At 33.9% G+C, this 27,443-nt stretch overlaps 1 protein-coding gene across 4 annotated transcripts; it reads right to left on the bottom strand.

The window, feature by feature from the left end:
• Positions 1–2,086: 2,086 nt before the first annotated feature.
• Positions 2,087–22,594, bottom strand: LOC110625009. Of its 4 annotated transcripts, none has more exons than XM_043960990.1 (7): positions 22,435–22,591; positions 22,105–22,231; positions 21,219–21,836; positions 18,851–19,331; positions 10,938–11,019; positions 2,775–2,852; positions 2,087–2,481 (listed from the first exon to the last, which is right to left on the bottom strand). In XM_043960990.1, exons 1-7 carry the CDS (start codon positions 22,462–22,464, stop codon positions 2,278–2,280), a joined length of 1,620 nt encoding a protein of 539 aa, XP_043816925.1. In that variant the 5' UTR covers positions 22,465–22,591; the 3' UTR covers positions 2,087–2,277. The 4 variants fall into 4 exon arrangements, with proteins under 4 accessions (XP_043816925.1, XP_043816923.1, XP_043816924.1 ...); XM_043960988.1 differs by having other exon boundaries at positions 22,324–22,591; XM_043960989.1 differs by lacking the exon at positions 2,775–2,852 and having other exon boundaries at positions 22,324–22,586.
• Positions 22,595–27,443: the final 4,849 nt, after the last annotated feature.

The following is a 27,443-nucleotide window of genomic DNA, read 5'->3' on the forward strand; positions in this document are numbered from 1 at the left end:
AACGGTTTAATGTAATTATGAAAGTTTTAAAAATATAAGATTAAATGGCTATTTTTAAATTTCTGAGAGAATTTTTTTTATTTAACGCAAAATAAAAGAAATTTTAACAAAATCACTCCCTTATTTTTAGTCTAAATTGTTTGTTGCTTAATCTAGTCTAAAATTAAAATGCTCTATTTCTTTTCTTAGTTTTAGATTAAATTAAAATATTTAAACTAATTCAGATGAAAATTAAACTAACTCAAATTTAACATCTCAATAAATATGAGAATAAAATTGAGCATTCCAAAACCCAAGCTTGCTTGCTTGCTTACCCCCTCCATTCAAAAAATTAAAGAGAAAAATTATGTTATTTAGGCTCATTGTCCTTTATCAGAAATATTTTTAAGAAAATATTTTAGAAATTTTTTATATGTAAGACATTTATAAAATTTAATTAGTATAAAATATTTTTTAATTAAAATGATTAATTTATTTTAAAAAAATGATTTTTATTTTTTAAAATGGAAATCAATTTTTACATTTTGAAAATTTTATCAAGATACATATATATATATATAAATTTATTAATATATTTTATTTTTTAAATTAAAAATAAATTATCTTATTAAAAAATATTTTCTGTAAAAAAATATTTCTAAAAATATATCTTTCAAATAAAATTATTTTTCGCTGACAAACCGGTTATTAACTTTTCATATGGATTCAAACATTGACATTCTCATGTGCATTCGGTGGCGCGGACAAAGAATTAAATATATATAGAGATCAAAATAATAATAACAATAAATATTAATGATTATTTAATCAATTTAAACTTATAATAATAATAACAATAATTATTATTATTAAATTAATTAAATAATAATTAATATTTTTTATTCATCTAATTTATAATCTAGACTTTATATAAAAATATCAAAAATACAAGATAAAATATATAGAGATTTACAAACATATTAACAAGTCAATCCCTACATTTTAAAAACCTATTAAAATATCTTATTTTTTCTCTCTGTCAATAAAATAATTTTTTTATTTGTTTCTGCCATTAAAAATATACAAAAAAACTAAATTGCTCCTTCTTCTCTTCTTCCTCTCTTTCTTCATCGATTCTTCCTCTTTTTCTTCTTTTTTTTCTTCTTCTCCTTCATCATCATCATCTTCTTCTTTTCTTTTTTTTTTTTTTAGGGACCATTTTGTTAACGAAAAAAATGAAAAAGACATTTTAATAGATTTCTGAAAATGTAGAGACTGACTTGTTAATAATAACAATATCTAAAAACTAAATAAAAAGTTTCATTTAAGGGCAAAATTAAATTTTAAAAAATTTCTCTCATTCTTTCCATCATTCTTTATCTATTTTAACGGAAAATATGACAAAAAAATTATTTTGTTGACACAGAGAAAAAATAAAAACATTTTAATAGATTTCTAAAAATATAGAGACTGACTTATTAATAATAATAATATCCAAAGATTAAATAAAATATAAGCTCTAAAATTTTTTGCTCATCAATTCAGTCTTTTTTTATTTTTTATATTTATTTTAATATCTTTATTTTAAATATTTTAAATAAATAGTCATGTTTAAAGTTTCATTTGTTTCATGAAATATATTTTTTTTAAATATTTTTATATTTTTTAATATTTAAAACACTCAAAAAATTTAATTAATAAAAAATATTTTTTTATTAAAAAAAATTAAATCACCTTAAAAAAATAACTCTCTTTGAAAAAAATCATTTCTCACATTTAAAGAACAGAATGTAAATTTATTAATATATTTTATTTTTAAATTAAAATTAAACAATCAATTGTTAAAAAACATGTTTTTATATTAAAAAAATATAAATTATTTTTTGCAAATAAACAGATCCAAATTTTATTATCTTTTACTTCCAAATTAATATTTACCATTTGTATTTCACTTTCAGATTAATTTTTTTAGCATAAGGATATTTTGAAAAAGATAAATAATTAAATGTCATTACAGACTATGTATTATTATAAAAATCAAATCCGGTATTGGATTCTTCTCTATAACTATGAGATTTCAAATCTGAGACGTAGCTAAAGCTGATTATATCGAAAATAATAATAATAATAATAATAATAATTTGAAGAATTACTGATTGTTGGTGAGCTTGAAATTTTGGACTTTATAGTTTGTTTAGAAGAGAAAAATGATGAGAATGACAAAACATCATGTATAGAAATGTAAAGTACAAAACAATCTACAAACGTGACAAACCTTTTCAGTGAGAGCTTAAGGTTTCAAGAGCACCATCTGCAGAAGGAAAATGAAGGCGGGGTACGACCAGTTCTGCGAATATATTCTGCTTGCTGCTCAGTTTTCGCAGCTTGTCGATTTCTCTTGGCTTCTGCAGCTGCTCTCTTCTCTTCAGCCTTATGACTTGCTGCTGCTAACTTGTTCATAAGCTTATCTTGGGCCTGCCCTCTCATCCTTTCAACCTCTACCTGAAAAGGAGTTGGTGTTGAATTATGAGGAGGTTCAGCAAATCATTTTGAATTGCAATGAACTCATAGAGCATTAATAAAAGGAAATGGAGAACTACAGAGAACGTTTCCAGTTGGTTTCTTTTCCATCTCCATCTCAACAGCTGTTCAATAATTTGTAGCATCAGCTACGGGACAATTTTGCACAGGCATATCACTACATGACATCGAAAGCATTATGCAGACATCTTAGAATTCTAATTTCCACAAGTAGACACTTTTGCCGGAACAAGCGAGCACACAGATTCACTCACCAAGAAAAACAAAGCCATTGAACATGTTTCAGAGGGATAAAACCACAAGACATCAACATGAAATTCACAAATTAGCCCCTGTACAATGTGGAACAGCCTAGTCCAGTTAAAAGACAAATAAAAAAGGAAAAAGAAGAAAAAAAAGTTAGGACACAGTGTCTCATGTCAAAGTCGCATAATCACTTAGGACAGCAATACAAATAAAGTAAGCAAATTGCCTAAAATTTATATATAAAAAATTTTATAAATATTTCGTAAAATTTGTTATATTTAATTAATTACTTATGGTTCGAGTTATAGGTAATCAACATATAAAACCCAAATCCACCGCAAGAACTAATTCCTAAACCAAAATATGTCTAAAATCTGATTACATACTATCCAAATCCTCCTAATAGAGTTTGGTCGAATTTGGGCACTTGCAAACATCTAATCATTGCCATTCCTAGTCCAGCCCCAACCCACCCCCACTTTCTTTTTTCTATCCATGACCATTTGGTTGGAGAGATTTAACATCTGCTAATTACGGACTGGTCATATAACTTCATGTAACAATTTAGGTGGATGGTGATTTAAGTTTCTGGAGGCTTGACGGTAGAAAGGGTAATAGGCCTTGCCCAAGGAAAAACTAGGGAGCAAAAATAAACACAAAAGAAATAAAGAATTTGGAGCCAGTTGCAGTGTAGATTTGGCACTTGAACATACCTCAAGCACTATTTTGATGCGAAAATTTAACAAAATATTTAGAATTATCAGTAAAAATTTAAAATAACAATTATTTATAAGTAAAATAAAGTACTAAAGTGCAATAACTTTGTTTATATTACTGAAAAGAAAAGTAAATTTATTATATTATTTTATAAATAAGATATTCAATACATATTACTTCTACAGTTAAAAAGTAAGGGGACATTTCATATAAAAAAGGAAATTCAATAACAACACGAGAGAAATTGATTTAAAAATAATTGGCTGTGTGTCTAAATGAGCAATGCAACTATTGCCAATATGGAGTTCAATTGAAAAGGATACAAAATTATCTTCATAGGGATCAAGTTCAAGCCTTGAGGAATGCAGTTTTCAAGTTCCCCTTTTTTTCCCTTACTGAAGAGGTGCCTAATACGGGAGAGCATTTGGTCAGCTAAGGTCCGAACTGACTTAAAAGAAAAAATCAAAAAACCAAATTGCTTGAAATTTTGGACTGAACCTAACCAATATTAAAGAAATAACGGAGTCGATACAGTATGGTACAATGAAAACCAAAATTTATTTTTAAAAAAGATCTAAACAGACCTCGATCTTTGCCTTCAACCCCTTTGCAATGGGTTCTCAATCCCTGCAAATGGCTATTTGCATGCAATGAAGTGTCATGTACTATGGAAGGAAGAAGAGAGGTATTGATAAAAACAGAGTGGAGGGAAAAATGTGAATTGAGTTTTGGAGGGATTAGAGCTTAGCTGTTGAGAGGTTGCTACGACTTTGTTACAGTTACTGCTACAGCTGTATAAATACCAGCTGGAGACATTCCTTCAGCACGTGAATAATGAAATCAGTAATCCTTCCCTCTACAATTCTAATTCTCTTTCTCACCTAACTCTATTTTTCTCTCTCATCTCCTATTCTCTTTCTCACCCAATCTATTTCTTATTCGTCTTCTTCTATTCTCTATTCTTTCTTTATTGTTTGTTACAAATTAGTATCAGAGCTCATTACGAAGGGGAATTTTCTGTGCTGGTGATTTCGGATATTGAAATGACAAGATCTAGAGTAGCTATGCAGGAAGCAAGAAATGGCGAAATAGAAGAACAAATTAGAGTTCTCCAGGAGAACGTGAGGAAAGATAGAGAACAATTGAGGCACGAGATGCACAAGAGTGTTGAGGAGACTCGGAATGCAGCTCTGGAGAAATTGTGATCAATTTTTGGCGTTGTAGGGCAGGAGAAATTATGGGATAGTGTGGGAGAAAGTAGTGAGGGAGCTGGTATTGGGGTAGCGGCTCTCAGAGGCAAGGGAATTCTTCCAAATCTCAAAGAGAACGTTATTTCGCCTCAGCGAAAGAACACTAGTACCGGATCGGTAGTGGAAATTGAAGGCATGCCACGTTTCTTACCTAAAATTAAGCTAATCACCTTCAATGGAAAAGAGTCTAATGCATGGTTGAAAAAGTGTGTCAAGTATTTTGAAATTTATGGCTTTTTGAGGGACCAAAGGGTGAGTATAGACAGTTTATTTTTAGTAGAAAGGGAAGATGCTTGGTACCATAACTAGTTAGGAGGGGAAGATAACCATTCTTGGACAGATTTCGAGAAGGATCTGCTCCATTAGATTTGGGGAAGAAGAAATGGAGGATGTAGTGGAAGAGTTTATGAGGATTAGGCAAGAAGAGACTATTGAGGAGTATCTGGATAGATTTGAGGATATGAGGATCAGATTGGAGAGGGTTATGCCATCCTTAGGAGAGCCCTACTTGCTATCTCTTTTCATAGTAAGGCTGAAAGATGAGGTCAGACCCGTGGTAAGGATGCTTAAACCAACTACCTTAGCTCAAGCATTTCAAAATACAAGATTGCAAGAGCAGTTCCTCACAAGCAGTAAAAAGAGCAACCCCTATCCAAAAACCTATAACCTCACTTACAAGGTAAACAACCTTGTGAATGCAAATTCCTATAGGAGTAATCCTCCCACCCATAACACCTATTCATATGGCCCTAAACCACCCTTACCAGACACCAAATTTGTCCCTAATCCAAAGCTTCAGCCCATTGCTAGTCAGTCCTCAATTAACCAAACCACTTCCAAAACTATCAGTACTTCGTCTAATTCCATTCCCATCAATTCCACCGATACACAACCCACTATAAGACAGCCCAGATCTTGTTTTAAACTGCGCTTGTTTTAAATGTGGTGAGAAGTTTTTTCCCGAACATCAGTGTAGATAAAAGACTTTGTTGTCTATGCAAGATACCAATCTTGAGGAGGAGACTGAAGGAGAGGAGGTATTGCATGAAATGATGAAATGAAGCGATGAAAGAAGTACGTGAACTTTCCCAGGAGACAAATTTGTCAATTAATGCATTGGAAGGCAATTTGTCAATTAATGCATTGGAAGGCAGCCAAGGAAGTGAGACAATAAGAGCGCTGGATCACTTTCAAAATAAGCAGCTTTTGATCTTAGTGGACAGTGGAAGCAACCACAGTTTTTTGGATGCTAAAGTAGCTAAGGAATTGAAGGTTCCTGTTGTTTCAGTTCCAACCATTTCTGTTAAAGTTGCTGATAGGAGGAAGGTTTTCAATACTGAAAAGGCACCAGGATTTTCTTAGAAAATTCACAGTTGGCCCTTCCAATTTGACCTCAAGATACTAACATTAGGTAGCTTTGATATTATATTGGGAGCAAATTGGATGAAAGCTCATAATCCAATCTTGTTTGATTTTGACCAGTGCAGTATCACACTCCAAAGGCAAGGAAAATCAGTGGTGTTGCATGGAGTTGGGAATTCTGCATCACAGTTACAGTTGTTGCAACGCAAGGATGCCAGGAAGTTGACCCATAAAAGAGGCAGTGATTTGAATTCTCCTATATTCTTAGTCCAAGTCTCTAAGCTACACAAGATTACAGGGCTATGAAGTTGTGTTAGAGAAGCAGCTCGAGGACTTATAACACTTGCTCCACAAGTACAACAGTGTGTTTCCAAACCCACAGTCCCTGCCACCTTTTAGATCTCGTAACCACTCTATTCCCCTAATGCCTCAAGCTCAACCCGTTAATGTTAGACCCTACAAATATCCACATTTTTAAAAGGCTGAAATTGAGAAGTTGGTAGAAGAGATGTTGCACAATGAAGTCATTCAGCCTAGCTCAAGTCCTTATGTTTGTTATGTGCTTTTAGTAGAATGGTTCTCGAAGATTATGCATAGACTATAAGAGATTAAATGAAACCACAGTGAAAGACAAGTTCCCCATTCCAATCATTGATGATTTACTTGATGAGCTACATGGTGCAACTATTTTCTCCAAGATTGATCTTAAATCTGGTTATCATCAAATCAGGATGAGCCCACTTGATGTCCAGAAAACAGCATTCAAAACTCACATAGGCCACTATGAGTTCACAATCATGCCTTTAGCTTGGCCATTGCACCAGCCACCTTCCAAGCACTTATGAACCACATTTTGGAGTCTTATCTCAGGAGGTTTGTATTGACTTTCTTTGATGACATTCTGGTGTATAGCTCTTCCTGGAAAGAACATCTGCAGCATTTGAAAGTTGTGTTCCAAGTCTTACAACAGCAACATTTCTTTGCCAAGCCTTCCAAATGCTCTTTTGGCAAAACTGAAATTAATTATTTGGGCCATATAATATCTGGCAAGGGGATGTCTACTAATCCAAAGAAGGTGACGGTTATGCTTAATTGGCTTGTTCCAAAGTCAATTAAGGATCTGAGGAATTTTTTGGCGTTAACAGGCTACTATAGAAAGTTTGTCGAGCATTATGGACTTATTAGCAAGTCTCTCACTGATCTGTTAAAGAAAGATTCCTTCCGATGAAATGCAGTGGCTCAAGAAGCATTTCAACAATTGAGACAAGCTATGGCCAAAGCCCATGTGTTATCACCGCCACTTTAGCAAACCTTTTGTAGTTGGAACTGATGCAAGTGGAATGGGAACGAGAGGCAACAAGGAGGTCACCCTATAGCCTATATCTCTAAAGCCTTTGGCCCAAGGACTAGCAACCTGTTAGCATATGAAAGAGAATTATTGGTCATCACTTTTGCTGTGTCTAAATGGAGGCACTACTTGGAGCAAGGGCCTTTTTTCATTAAAACTAATCATGAGAGTATTAAATATTTGCTTGAACAGAAATTGCATACCAGCTTGCAATTAAAAGGGGTTTCGAAATTATTGGGGCTGCAATACAAAATTCTCTATAGGAAAGGGAGTGAGAACAAAGTTGATAACTACTTTAGCCTATAATTCAGCCTATCATCCACAAACAGATGGACAAACTGAGAGTTGAATCAAAGTTTGGAAGGGTACTTAAGGTGTTTGAGTTGTCAACAGCCTCACTCTTGGGCTAAATGGCTTCTTTTAGCAAAATGGTGATAAAATACTAGCCATCATTCTGCCTTGAAAATATCTCCTTTTGAAGCCATTTATGGTTATCAACCATCTTCCCTTCCTCTCATTCAACTACAAGATATATCTGTGGAAGGTGTTTCTATATTTTTACAATCCAGGCAGCACATGTCTCAGCTCATTCAAGACAATTTGTTGGAGAAAAGGTCTGACAGGGAATTTCAAGTTGGAGATTGGGTTTGTTTGAAGTTACAGCCCTATAGACAGGCATCCTTGACTGTTAGGAAGGCATTAAAGTTGGCAGCCGAGTACTATGGGCCTTATTAAGTGCTAGAAAGGATCAGGCCAGTAGCATATAAACTTCTTTTACCTTCTACAGCCACTATTCACCTTGTATTTCATGTCTCTTTTGAAGAAGAAAGTAGGAGATAGGGTGTCTATTATTTATCAGTTACCTACTTTTCACCATGATGAAGTTGTTATGCCAGAGAAAGTGCTTAAGACAAGAGTCGTTACTAGGAATGAAAAGCAAGTTGTCCAGGGGCTCATTCAATGGTCATCACTTTTCGAGGAGGAAGCTACTTGGGAGGATCGATCTTTTATCTTGGCCCAATTTCCTCATTTTACAGCTTCTTGGAGACAAGAAGACCCTCGTGGGGGGTATTGTAAGAAGAGAGGGATTGATAAGAAAAAAAAAGAGTGGAGGGAAAAATGAGAATTGAGTTTTGGAGGGAAATAGACTTAGCTGTTTGAGAAGTTGTTATGAGTTTGTTACAGCTACAACTGTATAAAATATAGATACCAGCTGAAGACATTCCTTCAGCACTTGAATAATAAAATCAGAAATCCTTCCCTCTACAATTCTAATTCTCTTTCTCACCTAGCTCTATTTTTCTCTCTCATCTCCTATTCTCTTTCTCACCCAATCTATTTCTTATTCATCTTCTTCTATTCTCCATACATGAAGCTACATTGAATTTTTTAAAAAAATGACCATTTGCATGCAACACAGAAATTTAGAGAATAAGGGATTCAAAGCCACAAACAAAATACAAAAATAGGCTTATTTACTATCAATCAACATAGTACAAATAATAGAATTGCAGACATGAGAAACTGAGCCGGCACGATAACCAACTGGACTTGAGGCTTGGACTTTGGAGGTTCAAACCTTGATTGAGGTTTGACCATAAGAAACTGAGCCACACGAAGGTGAGGACAGTGAAACTAAGCCACCATATATCAATTGAGAAGTGTGAAATTGAGTTGAGGAAGGCGAGGATGGTGGAACTACTAAAAGCATGAACCAGAAGTGAAGGAAGAAGTAGAAGAAGGGAGGTGAAAAGACAGTAATGTGGAAGGAAATCTGATTTCATAGGCGGCAATGGGTGTTGTCATCTTGTCTGAGACCAAGACTTGAGAAGCGAGTGAAAAATAGGGGGTTTTATACCTAGGCATAAAAAACAATAGTGTACTTGTAGGTAACTTCAGTCCAGTTCAGTTTAATTTATTCAGTTTTTTTTAATTAAATTAACCAAACCAAAACCAAAAGCTATGCCAAATTGATTAGACTGAAAAACCAAATGATAGAATCAAATTAGCTCAGTTCAATTTGGTTTTTCAGTTTAAACCGAAAACTAAACAACTCTAGTGTCCAACCTGCTCAAACTGGCACCAGGTCAACTAGCTATCTGATTAGATTTGAGACAGTTGATACTGGTTCTCTAAAAAAAAAAAACCTAGAAGATTTGACCTAGTTAAATTAGTCCAACCAACCAGTATGGAGGTAAACAAACCGAGCAAAGACGAGATTTGAAAAACTCAAGTTTGGTTCTTCAAATTTTTTTGAACTCGAGCTTGACTTATTTCAAACTCAAGCTGAATATCCATAAGCTCAAATTTGGTTTGTTTAGGAAATGAGCCAAGACGAGCAAGTTTTTATAAAGTCAAGTCTCAAATAGCTCACAAGTAATTCAATTCATTTATTAACACTAATGAATTTTATGTTAAATAGTTTGAGTTAAATGAACATATACATGAGCTGTCTCACGAAACTATTAAGCACACAATCTCTAAAGCCTCAATGAGCTGAACATCTGAGTTTTACATTAAATAGTTTTAGTTAAATGAACATATACATCAGCTGTCTCATGAAACTATCGAACAGATAAGCTCTAAAGCCTCAATGAGCTGAACATCTGTAAGCCCGGAAAAATAAGTCAAAATTAAGCTTGAGCTTGGATCCTTTAGAAAACGAATCAAGCAAGCCAATTTTTTATGGAACCGAGCCTCAAATAGCTAACAATTAGTTTGGTTCATTTATAACCCTTTCAACCAGTCCAATTTGGGTGTGACAACATAGGTTTTAGGGGAATGCTTCTAGGCCTTAATTGCTTGAAGATCAAAGCTGAATCCATATTAATTGTAAAATCAAAGGAAAATAAAGATTCTAAGCATCATATGTAGGGTTGAAAAGAATCATGCACAATCCAAGCAAACACAATTGCTAGAACTTTTTCTCTAATTTTCTTGATCCGTGCTATTAATCTTACTACTTGAGACTTCATTGAGATTCAACAGAAATAGACTCAATTTAAACCAATATCACGCTTCAATATAATGCCATTAGCTCCTTAAACTAAAAGAAAAACATAAAATAAGCCAGCTTACAAACATTGCAAAATCTGTCATTCTTTAATTTATTTTGCTTCCCAACTCCCAAGCCTACTCCATTCAAAATGCAACCCCAATCACGGTTGGTCTTTAAATAAACTGGAACACTAGCCCACCAAAGTCCAAAGCTCATACAACATAAATGCAGTAGATCTGAAAAATTATTAATTTATGATGAAAAGAACCAAATGAGAACTTCGTTATTTTATTGGGTTCACATTTTCAGGCAACAAAAGACTAAAGAGCTAAACTTACAGCCATTTCCTAATATCATTACAAGCATGCACTTAAGCAGCACAAAGCAGAGAATTACAACCTTTCTCATGTATTCTTATGCATCATAAATTTGCCCTTCCAATATTGATGGAATGTCAGAGAGAGGGAAAAAGAAGCAAGGAAAAGTTATAAAATACCTCAATTTTCCTCATCTCAGCCTCTGTTTTAGCTTTCTGATGATTTTCCTCTGCTTGAAGTTTCATTTCTTCACGTTTAAACCTAAACAATTACAACTACAATAGTTCATAATTCATGATCACTGATTCAAGCCACACATGGAAAATTAGCAACCACAAAAATCTCTGTAAGTTCTAAAAATACTACAGATAAGAGCTATACCCTGAAAATCCAGAATCCTATACTTGCAATTTTTTCCAAATATAGTTTATCTTTTATTCCCTGTTTATAGATATGAAATATACCCAAATGGAAGTTCAAAATGCAAGCCACCACACTAATGTTTCTCCTAATACCAAAAACAAAAATATTTATCGCTGTTGCTTGGTAGGCAAAGCATATAATATGGAAATCACAATGCTACACTTTAAATCATATTTACCTGGTTTTAAAGTGTCAAAATAATTCATTAATGAAGTCCCGATCCATACTATATATGAAAGCAAAGGTGGAGGGTAAAACCTTTGAAATGACAAACAGTTAAAATTTAAATCACAGAAAAATGACTTTTAAGAATTTTTCATCATAAAAGTGTCTTAAAAAATCTACGGAATATCACATGATAAATTAACTAAACAGAACATGCATGTGATACTTTGATTAAGAGCTAAAAATGTCCATGTGAATGCCAAAAACAAATTTTGAGCGGTTCTTTTTTTCTTTTGTGAAAAAGAGAAAATTATCATTTATTTGAGTTAATTATTTATATGAAAAGGTTGGTTAATCACAAAAAAAAATCAGAAAGCAATAGAGAAGACATGATATAGAATGTGGGGAAAAGCACACCATCTGACATCTCTCTTGATTGCAGACAACTTCTTATTTATTATACCAATTAAAACAGGTTTTCAGTGTGTATGTATTCTATTCTAAACAGTGAGGTTACACTTATGAATACACATCTTCTGCTACTGCAAGAACACACCATTTAACTACTATGTTAATTTTTGTGGTCACTTGGTTTAAGTTTGTTGAATCCCACATTAATTGTGGAAAGGAATAATGTGCCTCTTATATAGACAATAAGCACTCCTCCCCTTGAGCTAGCTTTTGGGGTGAGTTCGGCATTGCCCAAATTTAACATGGTATCAAAGTCTCCCATCCGATGTTGGGCCTCTCATAAATATTGTCACGCACCAGTAAAAATTTTGGGCATAAAGGGTGTGTTGAATCCATGGTTTTAAATAACGGCCGTTACGTAACGGCCACTATGTAATGGTATCAAGGGGGCCAGTTACCCATTAGGCCATTACCCAACGGCCCCCCTTGAGTTGCGGCCGTAACAGTGTTACCGACAGTGATGTAACGGTAACGGCCATTACTTTAACCCAACTCAGAATTCAGACAATATTTTCAGAAGCCAGCTATCCATTGACCACTTTTTTCCTTCTTCTCTAGTAAACAGCACAGCAGAAACTCATTTCAAACTAAATTTTCTAACTTTCTCTTCCTTTTCTCTCAAATATCTTAAGCTTCCTTAAAGATTTCTCATATACAAACTTAAATCTACCATTAACTATTTCATTTCAAGGCAATTTCTTCTAAAAGGTGAGTTAATATTTTTTTTTTTTAAATTTTTGTAGATTAAATTTATAGTTTTGAGCTAAAAATATATTTTGAGGTATTAATTTGTCCGATTTATAAAGATTGTATGGTTTTTGTTAGTTTAGACTATTTTTCAGAAATTATTATGAAATTAAATTATTTTTAGTTGCTGTATTTTTTTTTGGTGGATTAAAGTGTTAGTTTTGAGTTAAATTAATAGTGTGTTTTTACTTTTAGAGCTGCTGTATTTTTTTTTAATTTTTGGAGATTAAATTTTTAGTTTTGAGTTAAAAATACACTTTGAGGCTATTAATTTGTCCGATCTATAAAGATTGTATGGTTTTTATTAGTTTAGACTATTTTTCAGAAATTATTATGAAATTAAATTATTTTTAGTTGTTGTATTTTTTTTGTTTAATTTTTGTGAATTAAAGTGTTAGTTTTGAATTAAATTAATAGTGGTAGACTAAGACTTGTAGTTTGACAATTAAAAATTTCATATCTATATAATTTGTGCTGAATAGAAATTAATATATGGAGTTAGGTTAAAATTAAAATATTAGTTATGAAAAAAAATATTTGCCTTCTATGTATTGGACATTTGATATCTTTTAATTTTTATGAACAGTTATTAAATATATGCATTGAAAATGCCTCGTGGAAGTGGTTCTGGTTCTACTTAAGAGGGTGGTAAACAAGTGATGATATTGGACGGAAGTAGAAATGATTTGTAATTTATGTGGGAGAAAAGTCACAGGTGGAATAACAAGATTAAAGTTGCACTTGGCTAACATATTGCAGATTGTCAAAAAGTTTCTTCCCAAGTTAGGAAGGATATGTTCGGTGTCTTGAAAGAATACCAATTAGCTAAAAAGGATTAAAAAAAAAAAAAGAGAACTAAAAGAAGAAATTATGAATATAAATAGAATTGAAGATAATGAAGAGGAGGAGGAGGAAGACATCGAAATGGGAATGGCGAGACGGGCGAGCATAAGACAATTGGAAGAAGATGAATTTAGAAGGAGAACTAGATCTAGATTTGATGTCATGGTAGTAGCAGACAAGTTTTGGGTCGTTCTGCTACTACACGTGAAAGAGGTAGAAGCACAAAGATATGCATAAGTATCTACATCGACATCTCGGTTGGCTGCCACAGATAGAGAAAAGCAGAGCTCAACAAAAGCAGCCAAAGTTAAAAACTAATGCTTGAAGACACAGAAGGAGAAAATGTTGAAAGCATTTGAAAATTTTGTTATACATAATGGGCTTTTCTTCAGTATTGTTGAAGCCACCTAATACTTATGAAATTGCAGAAGTTTATCTGAAAAATGAGTACAATGAAATGAAAAAATATATAGCCTCATTTGATGGATATCGAAAGAGAGGGGAGTTACTATAATGTGTGATGGTTGGGGTTGGAGTGGGCCAACACGTATGAGTATAGTAAATTTCCTTATCTACTCAAACAGAGGCATAGTATTCCACAAGCCTATTGATGCATACAATGTGGAACATAAAGATGGAGAATACTATTTTAAAATTATGAAAGAAGTAGTAGAAGAAATAGGCCCTCAAAAAGTTGTCCAAGTGGTAACGGACAACGAAGCTGCCATTAAATTAGGAGGGAAGAAACTGATGGAGAAATTCCCTAATCTATATTGGACCGCTTATAGTGCTCATTGCATTGATTTGATTTTGGAAGATATTGAAAAGAAGAAGAGTATGAAAAAAATAATTGACCAAGCCAAGGTAATTACCCTATTTATTTATAATCATAATTGGGTGGTCAATTATATGAAGAAATTCACGGACAATAGAGATATTATTCGACGTGGCATCACTAGATTTGCCACAAACTTCATTGCTTTAGAGTCTATTGTCCGTTATAGGGTGGGGCTAAAGAATATATTCGAATCGGAGCAATGGATAATGAGTAAATATGGACAAGCAACAAGTGGTCCAGCACATGAAGCCAAGAAAATTGTGCTTGGCTTAGGCGGCGAAGGAAGAAACTTTTAGGAGAGAACACAACAAATAATGAAAGTTCAAGAACCTCTCCTAAGGGTTTTAAGATTAGTTGATAGGGATGACAAGCCAACAATGTGATTTACATATGAGGCAACAATGTGATTTACATATAAGGCAATGGGGCAAGCAAAGTTGGCTATTCAAAAAAATTTCAGAAGCTATTTGGAATATTGGAAAATAATCGATCATAGATAAAATTTTCAATTGCATGACTTACATACCGTTGGTAAGAACATTGTATTATAATTTGATAGTTTAGAAAATTAAATTATTAAATTAAGAGATAATTTATTATCTTCATATTTTATTTTGCAAGGTATTTTCTAACTCCTCAATATCAATATGACCCTCATGATATTGGAAAAGATAATGAGATCATATTGGGTCTCAAAAATGTGACTCAACGTCTAGAAAAGCATTACATTAAGTAACAAGTTAATTCTCAAAGTGTTACTATGTTAGTATAGTTGAAGGCTTCAAGTTGAAGCTTGAACTGTTGCTTTTGAACTTGAAGTTAACTTACTGGAATTTGAAACATGTAGGCAATAGAGAGTTTTGGAACAGTTTTGGTGCAAAAGGCAATTAAGTTCACTAATCCAGGTACTAATTTTATAAAATAAGTATAAATTATTTTTGTTCATTCATCTTTATACAATTAAGTTCATTAAAATAATAAAATTTTAAAAATATTTTGCAACTGAGTGGTAGATTAATTATGGAGAAAGTGCTCGTAAGTTGAGAAAAATCGCTATTAAAGTATTGAGACAAATAACTTCGGCTTTAAACTACGAGAGAAATTGGAGCACATTTTCTCTCATTTACACAAAGACAAGAAACAGATTGAAGTATCAAAAATTACATGCGAAACAGATTGAAGTATCAAAAATTACATGCACTTGTCTTTGTGCACTACAACATGAGACTGAAAATTGGAAATGTGACAAGAAAAAACCAACAGGAGTTAAATAGGAGCTATGATCCAATTAATTTGGATTATATTTTTGAAGAAGATGATCCGTTAAACTCTTGGTTGGAGGAAAGGGAATCTCTATTGCTTGATGGGCAACCAAATCCATAGTTGGATGATGAAGAGGCGGGCATTGATAAAAATGCTCCATCACAGTCTGAATTTGCCACTCAAACTCAAGGATAACAAGGTGGTGCTAGTGATGATGATGATTCTTTTATTTTATCCAGCTCTAGTAGTGATGATGATAATGGTAGTGGTGATGATCAAGGTGGAGGAGGAATCACAGTTGAAGGAGGTGGTAGTCGTAGTCCACAAGATCCACCTAGTCAAAGACAAAGTGGAATTAGAATTGCTTCTGAACTATCTTCAATACGTACATATCAAAGATCACGAGACTCTCATAGTTCTCTCATAGTTCTGGTACTGATAGTGCTGAAACATCCTAAACAAGGGGCAAGGGTGTTGCATATGAGAAGAGAGGTCAATTGATTCATTAAATTATGGATATGACTTTGGCACGTATAATCCAAATTTTATGTATGGTGGTGAATCTGGTGGTAGCTCATCATCTAAAGATACTTCTTCACCAAATTATGGGTTCCATGGCCAATTTAGAGGGGTGTCATATCCAACAAATTATCCTCCTACATATTCATATTACCCCTTTTCAGGAGGGGGAGTCAGCTTCATCGTATCCTCAGCCAACTTATGGTGATTCTAATGATATTATGGGTGGTTGTTCCTTATCAAATGAGACTATATATTTTTTCATTTCTTTGTACTCATTTTTCAGATAAACTTCTGCAATTTCATAAGTACTAGGTGGAGATACATTAGGCCATTTTTTCACTTCCTTAACATACGTGGGTTCCATGGCCGATTTCTGCTACCAGGTGGAGATACTTCATAATTTCTTCTTTTAATTCTCTTTCTCTTTTTTCTTTATCCTTTTTAGCTAATTGGTATTCTTTTAAGACACCGGCCATATCCTTTCTAATTTGGGAAGAAACTTTCTGACAACATGCAATTTGACCACGTATGTTAGCCAAGTGCAACTTCAATCTTATTATTCCACCTGTGACTTTTCTCCCACAGAAATTACAAATCATTTCTCTTTTTTTTTTTTCCGGTAGGTGTTGCAAACTTCCACTCAATATCATCACTTGGTTTACCACCCCTTTGAGCACGGGCATTTTCAATGTATATATTTAATAATTGTTCATAAAAATTAAAAGATATCAAATGTCAAATACATGGAAGGCAAATATTTTTTTTCATAACTAATATTTTAATTTTAACCTAACTCCATACATTAATTTCTATTTAACACAAATTATATAGATATGAAATTTTTAATTGTCAAACTACAAGTCTTAGTCTACCACTATTAATTTAACTCAAAACTAACACTTTAATCCACAAAAATTAAACAAAAAAAAAATTACAGCAACTAAAAATAATTTAATTTCATAATAATTTCTGAAAAATAGTCTAAACTAACAAAAACCATACAATCTTTATAGATCGGACAAATTAATAGCTCAAAGTATATTTTTAACTCAAAACTATAAATTTAATCTACAAAAATTTTAAAAAAAATACCGCAGCTCTGAAAGTAAAAATACAAAAATATTAATTCACCTTTTAGAAGAAATTGCCTCGAAATGAAGTAGTTAATGGTAGATTTAAGCTTGTATATGAGAAATCTTTAGGGAAGCTTGAGATATTTGAGATAAAAAGGAAGAGAAAGTTAGAAAACTTAGTTTGAAATGAGTTTCTGTTGTGCTACTTATTGGAGAAGAAGGAAAAAAGTGGTCAATGGATAGCTTGCTTCTGAAAATATTCTCTAAATTCTGAGTTGGCTTAAAGTAACGGTCATTACCGTTACATCACTGTAGGTAATGGCCGTTACCATTATGTAATGGCCGTTACCATTACGTAATAGCCGTTACAGCAGCAACTCAAGGGGGCCTTTAGGTAACGGCCCCCCTTGATACCCTTACATAGCGGCCATTACGTTATGTAACGGCCATTATTTAAAACCATGTTCCTTATTCAGTTTTAATCCACAACAATACTATCAACATCAGCAGCATCACCGTAATGATCAAAGCTCAAAAAGCCAAGGTCAAGACCAACAAGAACCTGCATGACGTTCTTTTTGGTGGTAGTGAGGTTGGTAATTTCTTATATGGTATTTAATTTAAGCTAAATAGTATGTATTTGATGTATTTATATTTATTATATATTTGTATACATTGTTCTGAATTAAATTTATTGATATCATGTCATTTTATGAACTTTCCAAATTGATTTGAAAAATTTGTGTAGCGCCAGGCCGTTTCAGTTACTGTTTCCGTTACCCCCGAATGCGGCCGTGACAGCTGCTGCGATTTAAAACCATGGTTGAATCCCTCATCGATTGTGAAAAGGGTAATCAATTGTGGAAAGGGTAATGTGCCCCTTATATATGCCATAGGCACTCTTCCCCTTGAACTAGTTTTTGGGTGAAGTTCTTTATCACTAATTTGCTAACCTCCATCCTTCTTCTTAAGCTCTAATTTCATGGTAATTATGCACTAAAAGATAAGGAGCTAAAATAGAAGCTCTATCCTTATTGAGCCAAATTGAAGTTTTTGAACAAATCGAGACATTACACTGTATCCTATAGTTAAGGAGGTAATTTGACCTATAATCCATCAATAATTGCCCTCAAAATCTAACCTATCTAATATAATATAAAATAAATTGTAAATATTATAACACTTTAAAGAGAAAGGTATATTGCAGATAATTTGTTATTTTAAATCATTCTAATTCCTTTTTCAATAATGGGTTATTGGTGCTTTATATGCCTAATGGAATGGGATTTTACTGTAAAATAATTAATAATACTAAAATCTTCTACAATTTATATTTACTGAATTAGTGGCCAATTGCTGTCATTATTATTAATTAATTATTTAATTCATTTATCTCTTTTAGAAACAAATATATTCATGAGTTAAAAGTTTAAATACCACATTCATCGCACGTGCCAATGCCTAGTAAACTAACAGTACAGAGCTCTAATGTATGACATACTTTGGATCATGAATTACTAGAATAGTAAACACATAAACTTCAGAACAATTATCCACTTCAGAACAATTATCCCAGTTTCAATAATAGTTATAAATCACACAACCGTTCCCATGTCACCTTGTCAAACTTGAAATAGTGACACTGGTGCACGACAATGCCAAAGATCCAATACTGAATTTTCTGAAGACAGAAAGAAGAGACTAGAGAGTGTGAAAATCATAATTACTGGCTTAGAGTGAAAAATACCTGGCCATATACTTGGCTTTCTCTGCCTCCTCCCAAGCTGCAGCACGTATCTCAATCACACTTTTAGTTGGCAGTTCTGCTGGGACAGTTTTCAGTGACATGGATGCATCCTTATCCTCCTCCTCCTTGCTGGCCCAGGCAGCAATGTTCATTTTACCTAGCTGTGTCCCCAAAGCCATTATTTCCCTTCTGGTTTTTATTTGCAGTTCCTTTTCTGACAACTCATTGTTTGCATTAGGAGGATTTGTTAGAGAAGAAGTCAGTGCAGCTCTGCCAGGAGATGATGGCCTTGAAGAACTTGGACTACGAATTGGAGTTGTTGCCCTCACTGGAGTTCCATTCCTAGAGGGCTCTTGGCTAGCAATGGGAGTCATTTCCGTGCCCATGTCTCTCATTGATACAGACCTAGCTGTTGAAGGAGGTGGAATAAATGCAGTAGCACTATGTATGGCCACAGATGAATCATGCTGACTGAGGCTAACTGCAAGAAAATAAAAGAATGCATATGACTCAATTGTTCCAATACATTAATTATTATCCATTTTGTACCCCAAAAAAAAAAAGCATCCAAAAGGAAATTTATTAGAGGAACAAGAAAGCCCGTTGTTCGAAGGTAATAGTCGCAATAATTTTTCTTCAATGATCACGTTCGCACGTCCAAAAAAAGGAGGGGGAGAGGAGGAGAAGACATACTAAGCACCATTTCCAGGAGAGAAGCCACTAGCCAACAATTGGCACTTTCTAGACCTAAGGGGTGCTTGTTCCATATTATGTTTTCATGTTTTTATCAAAATGCAGCAACATAAATCTACTGCAGAAGAAAAGTCTACCTATTAATTTCTACAAAAATTAAATCCATATTAAAAAAAAAGAAAAAAAAAAGAGAAAAATAAGAATTTTGAGCCACATTGTCGAACAGCAGCCACTTTAATGTTTTCCACCATGAAATTTTCAGAGAGCCAACTTGGAATTGAGCCTGAGTTTGATGAAAAGAAGGTTCATGTAGCTCAAGACAAGGAATCCTGCATGAAAATATCCAGTTGTTCCTAGCTTAGGAACAACAAGACTTGCCAAAACCAACTAACCATTATAACCTCACTAGGGTCTTCAGCAGCCTTTGGAAGCCATTAATAAGGGTGATCACTGGAACCAAGAAAGAAAAGAAAGAAATAGGAAGAGTATGCATAGGTATCACAAATTTACAGTGAGAGGATCTTTACATGAGCATCAATATCAGTTTCCTTATGCAAACTGCTAATCTAACAAACCAATGATTCATACAACAAATACTGATAGCGAAAAATAAATAACAAAATAAGAAACCTACAGCAATTAACCTTTTATTCTGGGTACATATAAGGCCCCCACATGATTCTTTGGATGAGACCAATATAAAAGCTAAGACATAGGGCCTTTACACCATCTAATATGACAACACCCAGAACCATTGCCCAAAGACCCATGAATAATGGCTTTGTATTTGTTGAAACTACAGATATGCTATTCTAAAGGGCATTAATACACAAGCCAAATTAGCCAGGAGTATTTCTTAATTGTAAAAATTATAAATTTGCTCCTATACGGTTCACTGAATGTCTAGAAATTCAAGAGGACACAAACACTCTTAAATAAGGTTTTACAGCTTAGGTCTACCTACAGTAGTCATCTCTTTTAGGTACCCAAATTGTTCTAATTAAGTGCAACTTTGAAATGGTGGAATTTTTTCATGACAAATCCTTTTTAGAAAAAAGAATGGACAGCCAATGCAATATTGCTTTGTCAATTTAAATTCTGCCAAAAGCATTGCAGTTCATGGACATCATATTACAATGTTCTGATATCAACTAATGTTTAATATCAATGCTTGGAAATGAATTTTGAGGGATAGATTACACTTAAAAAGAAATTGGGGGATAAAATTATCTTTTGTGGCTTTCTTATGGTCTTCTGTTAATAGGATTTTCCAAACGGTGTATGCAAGCTAATTATTTTCTGTGGCTTCATTATGGCTTCCTGTTAATTGAATTTCCCAAAGGGGTATGTCAAGCCAACTTCTAGCAAATGAAGGAGGATTGATATGTGGATCCGTTTTCAGTTTTGTTTGCTGATATTATTTAGAGAAGGATACCTGGTTCTCCTGAATGTAGTTACAGTTTTCCATCAATAAATTCTTCTTCTATTTTAAAAAAGGAAGAAACAGAGAAAGTGATCATTATTATAATGTGAAAGCAGTGTTGAAAAGTGAAGAAACTCAGCACAAAATATATTTCAACATTACAAGAAGCCCTTATAAATACTTCAACGATTAAAATGACTGCCAAAAGACAATTAATCATATGAATAAAAATCAAAAACAGTTTTTCCTTACTTGCTGACTCCATGACAGAATTCTCAATCATGAGCACAGGCTTGCCATATGAATCTGCAATTGGATATGGATCAGCCTCCCAACCAACAAATTTCTGCACCCCAGTTTCCTTCTTGGCTTGATTGCTATCAACCCGTTTTGTTTCTGGTTCTTCAAATGCTACCACTTTTTGTGCTGGAACTTCTACAACAACTTTTGTAGAAGATTGCCTGCTTAAATAGGCAACACTACCCACCTTTCGTGAACCAACTCCTTGTCCACCCTGCAAGTGAGTCTGCCCAGTCCTGCTAGAACTGGGGCTCGCTATCCATTTTTGGGCATCATCCCATTTGGATGGCATTGGTTTAGAAAATGGAACAATGGGCACTCTTTGTGGGGCACGCTCTGTTTTCTGAAACTCAAATCCTGAGGATGACACACTCACAGTATCATGTACACTATCATAATTTAAAGATGAATCTTCGAAGGACCTAATTCTTGAACTGACAAATGACTGATCCTTAGATCTACAATCAGCAACCATGTGTGGATTCATGGAGTCAGCTGCTATTGAAATGGAGCATTCAGGAAGTACAGTAACAACATCTACATCTTTGCAACTATCAGAACTGCTCCCACCTGAGGAGATTTTCACTTGCTAAGCAGTCAATACAAGCAATGAAATGTTTCATACTTAAATTAAACAGAAATATCAACAAGGAAAAAGAAATTTAGGAAACAAAGAAATAATAGAACTGAATAGTGAATGCTACCAATTCAAATCATGAAACCCATTTTTTCGTGAAACATAATAAATCATGCACTGAAACAAACACATGTAGAACAAAAATTTAAAGCAACATAAAAATAAAATATAAAGAAAGAAATAGAAGGGCTAGCATAGTACCAGTTTCGTCAAAGTGAGATGGTTGAGACCTGAGGGAATAACCAGATTCAACCTGCTCCTCTTGTTTTCTCTTCTTTTCAACTCCGAGTAGCATACTTCTCAACTTTCCTGGAGAAAACCCCCCACCCTGTCCGGAACAATTACACCCAGTTACAAATTTCTATTTTTTTGACAGATCAGAGGCAGAAAGCAAATGAGAAATCAGAAAAAGTGAAATGCATGAATAGCTGTGGGTTGCTGGTCACGGCATCGATAGAGAATAACGTTGGGAGTAGAGAAAGTAAAGCGAGAAGCGCAAGCGAACAAGGAAGAGTGTATATTAACGAGTACCAGTGGCTTTTGGATCCTTTCGTAATCCATTGCAAGTAAAAGATCGAGTAAAGATTGCTTATTTCATTTCAATAAGCTTTAGAATTGCACAGAAGTAAATCATCTCATCACTCTGTGAATCAGACTCCACTGACAAAATATGGGACCTCGGCCTTTTTTGCAGTGTCTTTTTGGACTCTGGTCAAAACAGATTTATTATTATTATTATTATTATTATTTGAGTAAAGTGACGGAGATTTTAGCCCTAGTATGTATTCAGCCTCTCTTTTTTTTTTTTTCCTTTTTTTTTAAATAAATAAATCTTTAAAAAAAATAAGTAAATTTTTAGATTATATATAAACCCTTTAAAAAATAGGATAAATAAATTCTTTAATTTATAAAATTTAAATTAATTAAAATATTTTAATTTTAATATAATATAATCTCTTTATTCTAATTGAAATATTTAAACTTATTCGATTCGATTTTATCAATTGAAATATGTTATTATCACCGATCAATTCAGTTCAATTTTTTTAATTTTATTTTCTTCAAAATCAAATCGAATCGAAATAATTAAAATTTTTAAAATTAAAAATTAAATTAAATCGAAATAAATAAAAAATTAAATTAAATTTTTAAATTAATTTAATTTAATTAATTTTTTCGATTACTCATTCGTATATTCATTCTACTTACTAGCGAGTTAAGCTCACTGAGTGCATTTATTCTACCTTCACATACAATATATAATTTGAATATTGGCAATAAAAAGTCATCAATCTTCCAAAGCACGTGTTCAAAAGGAGGGAACCGAATGTACATACAATATATGGATAATTTTCCTTTGCAATTTTTTAATTTTATCATATTTTTAAACTTTTTTCTCACTTCTTATATAAATTCATTTTTTCTAATTAAAATTTAATGGATTTTAGATATTTTATCTAAAAATAATATATTTACACTACACACATCATTTATAAAATTATTTTTATCATTTCTAATTGTTAAATATATTTTTTAATTCACTTAAATAAAAATTTGTACTCATCTCTTCTTTTTGAAATTAAATAATAAATAAATATTCAAAATAATTAAGTTGTAGTAATTTATAAAATAAATAAAAAATAATATAATTGATACGATATAATAATCACTCAAAATAAGTCATGAAATATCATTATAAGATAGGACCATATAATAAAACCCTAATAAATTATGGCATGTGGTCGTAGAAATCTCATCTATAAAAATGAAGGCTATGACATTGTAACATTCGGTACTCAAAACGTCAATACTCGCCCTCTTCAGTAGCCGGTACTAGTCGGATTTTCAAGAGATTCAATAACTAATTTCATCTTTCTACGATATAAAAGCAAACAAGCATAGAGTTCAAGATACGTATTTTTATACACTAATTTTTGCTCAAAAAATCTATTATATTCGCCTTTTCTAACAGTTTACTGTTTTGAGTGTCGGAGTAGCTGCCCATAAGTGCTAATCACCTCACTTTTTTTCTTTTGTAGGCTGACCAATCGCAATTCAGCTTATTTTATGGTTGCCCATAGGTGCTAACCACCTCACTTTTTTTCTTTTGTAGGTTGACCAATCGCAATTCAGCTTATTTTCAACCACATCATTGGGCGTCGTTGCCAAGGATTCTCCATTGAATTCTTCTTGTTCATTTGGATTAAATTCGGCTTCCTATTCACTTCTTCTTATAAACACTTTTTCCTTTCTATTCTCCAAATGACTGACAACTCACGAGTTGATGCTAAATTCGCTGCTAATAAAGAGGCCAACATCTCTTTCACCCCTAGCAGTGGACAGAACACTCCATTTATGGTCAATGAGGCAGATCTCAACAATATGAATAATGAGCAGATGCTCCAATACATTAAAAAACTGCAGGCAACTCTCGAGCAATACAAAGCTCGAGAGGAGTCCTCATTTATGGCTCTCAAAATAAGGGAAGAGGCTTCCTTCGAGACCCCGAAGACTCGGACGGAAGAGATTCAAATACGGTCTAAAAGGAAGGCCAAGTTGGAGGATGAAGAGTCATAGATGAGGCCCCAAAAGACATCGACTAGAAGGTAGTCCATGTTGTACAAAGGTACCAGCAGGAGCAAGAGAAAGAATATGGTCTGGATTATTCTTCATTGCTATCGAAGGAAATCCTTGCAGAGACTTGTCCTACAAAATTCAAGCTGCCTAGTTTGTATAAATAAGACGGGACAACAGACCCCATGAGCCATCTAGTTATCTTTCGAACAACAATGCAACTCTAGGATGTCAATAATTTTGTGTTATGCCGAGTCCTCTCGTCTACACTCACAAGTTTAGCTCAGAAATAATACCAACATCTAAACCCAGGTTTTATTCACAATTTTACATAGTTTGCTATGTTATTTAAGTCTAGATTTATTACTTGTATACCTCCTAAAAAGCTCTCCTTAGACTCGAAAAAGATCTGCTAAGGAGAGGGTGAGTCTTTGAAGAGCTTCATCTCATGGTCCAATGCTAAAGCGATACAAGTTGAAGAGTTAAATCACAAAATAACATGTGAGGCATTGAAAAAGGAAACTCGCAACATTAAGTTCATAGACTCTGTAATCAAGAACCTGCCGCTACTTATCAGCAGCCACTACCAAAAAACAGACTATCAGCGACGGATTTTTCCGTCGCTGATAGTAAAAAATCTGTCGCTAAAACTTTCAGCGACGGATTTGAGTCCGTCGAAAATCCGTCGCTTAAAGTCATGTCGCTAATTTTTTCGACGGATCAGAATTCCGTTGGAAAAATTTGCGACGGCTTTTCCAACGGATCAGAATTCCGTCGGAAAATTTTAGCGACGAACAATGTTCGTCGCTAAATCCATCAAAAATCCCAAATTTATCCGATGAACAATCCGTTGCTAATCTATCGGAAGTAATTAGCGACGGAAATTTTCCGTCGGAAATATTAACACATTTTAACAAATATTCTCCCAAATCCGTCGCTAATCTGTTAAAATTCGATTACGAAAAATAATTTTCTGCTTTTATTTAGATATTCCTTGTATAATCAAATAATTTATAATTAAGAATCATATTTAATATAAATCAAACATTATTCATAATAATTATAATTAATATTCATAAAATTTAAAATATCTCCATAATATTTAACAATGTTCATAAAATTTAAAATAAATTCATAATACTTAACAATAGTCATAAAATTTAAAATAAATCCATAATACTAAACAATGTTCATAAAATTTAAAACTAATCTATGAATTTGTTGAACCATCTGATAGAGAAGTAGGATCTGCAATTGTGTTATGCGGTGAAGATATTTTTTTGTTCTTCAATGATTTCATCTGATCTTTTAAAGTGCAAGAAGACAAAAGAGTAGTTTAAGAATTATGTGGACTCAAAGCTAGACGGCTTATTCTGGGAGCAGTTTGCAAATGAGTTTGCAGGGTGGGCTTTTCCAAACAGTTCAAAGGAGTTGAAGGTGATAGAGTTTGAACAGTTAAGGCAGACTGAAGAAATGAGTGTAGATGAGTACACAAAAAAGTTTCTAGAGTTGCTTCAGTATATGGGTCAAGCTTATGACATTGACTAGAAGAAGGCTAGGAGGTATACCATGAGACTCCATTCTAGGTTTTCCTCCCTGATCTTAGCAGCAGAGAGAGAGAGTTTCCACACTATAGTGGATGCAGTTAGAAAGATGGAAGCTAGTGCCATCATATAGGGAATAGTAAAGCAAGAGGTGGCACAGTTATCGAGTTCCAAAACCTCGAGTACAGGAAGGTTTGATCTCTCTTCTCTATTTGCAGCTGCCACGGGAAGTAAAAAGTGGAGTAGATCCACTAAGAAGACTAAGAAGAATAAGTTCTAGAACAGGTTGAAGTCTGGTCTGGGAATGGTTAGTGGTTCAAGCTCTAGTTCGGATAGCTCTGGATGTGTAAGGTGTGGTAAGCCACAGAAAAGGCTTTGTCGGTTTGGGACTAAAGCTTATTACACATGTGGACAAGACGGACACATGGCACGTGAGTTTCCCAATTCATCTAGAATGGCACAGTCCCAACAGACGGCTTCTAGCAGCGTGACTCAGACAGCAGCTTTAGCCACATCACAGGGCAGAGGGCGAGGTAGAGGAAGATGGACAACCTCTTCTTCAACAGGTTCCCAAAGGGAAGGTCCTTCAGCTCCAGCATGGATCTTCACCATGACACAGCAGGAAGCTAACACATTAAACACATGGTGTCAGGTAAACTCACTATTGAGTGTTCTGATGTGTATGCTCTTATAGACCCTGGTGCCTCTCATTCCTTTATTTCTCTGAGAGCCGTAAATAGTTTGGGTTTGATAGTTTCTAGGCTAGAGTGTCCTCTTTGGGTCAGTGGACCCAAGCGTGATCCATCTGTGGTAGAGTCAGTCTGTCGGCTCAGTCAAGTTATAGTTGAGGATAGGTGCCTTTCAACCGACCTTGTGGTTCTAGATTTGACTGATTTTGACCTCATTCTAGGGATGAATTGACTCTCTACTCATGGTGCTATCTTGGACTGCAGCAACAAGGTAGTTAGGTTCAGAGAACAAGATGGATCGGAGGTCGTCTTTCGTAGAGACAAGTTAGGTATGCCTAGAGGTTTAATATCTGCCCTGCAAGCTCATAGGTTGCTTCAGAGGGGTTTTCAAGGGTTTCTTGCTCGTGTCAGAGAGTTTAATGGTCAGGTTAGGGAACCAGTTTCAATACACGTGGTCAGAGAATTTCTCGATGTTTTCTCATACGAGCTACCAGGTTCACCAACTGCCAGGGAAATAGAGTTTGAAATTGAAGTAATGCCAGGAACCAGACCCATCTCTATTCCTCCTTACAGAATGGCACCTGCCGAGTTGAAAGAGCTAAAGGAACAGTTGCAAAAATTGGTAGAAAAGGGTTTCATCCGACCTAATACCTCACCTTGGGGTGCTCCGGTATTGTTTGTGAAAAAGAAGGATGGATCTCTAAGACTTTGTATTGACTACAGGTAGTTGAAC

Source organism: Manihot esculenta, chromosome 10 (genome assembly GCF_001659605.2).
Source record: "Manihot esculenta cultivar AM560-2 chromosome 10, M.esculenta_v8, whole genome shotgun sequence".
Classification (NCBI taxonomy): Eukaryota; Viridiplantae; Streptophyta; class Magnoliopsida; order Malpighiales; family Euphorbiaceae; genus Manihot; species Manihot esculenta.

Bases quoted from the DNA above. Each gene is read 5' to 3' on its own strand.
- LOC110625009 (XM_043960988.1), bottom strand. From the start codon at position 22,464: ATGGATTACGAAAGGATCCAAAAGCCACTGGTACTCGTTAATATACAC. The intron at 22,232-22,323 runs GCATTTCACTTT...TGTTCCGGACAG, and splicing joins AGCAACCCACAGCTATTCAT to GGTGGGGGGTTTTCTCCAGG. The intron at 21,837-22,104 runs GTACTATGCTAG...AAATCTCCTCAG, and splicing joins ATCTCACTTTGACGAAACTG to GTGGGAGCAGTTCTGATAGT.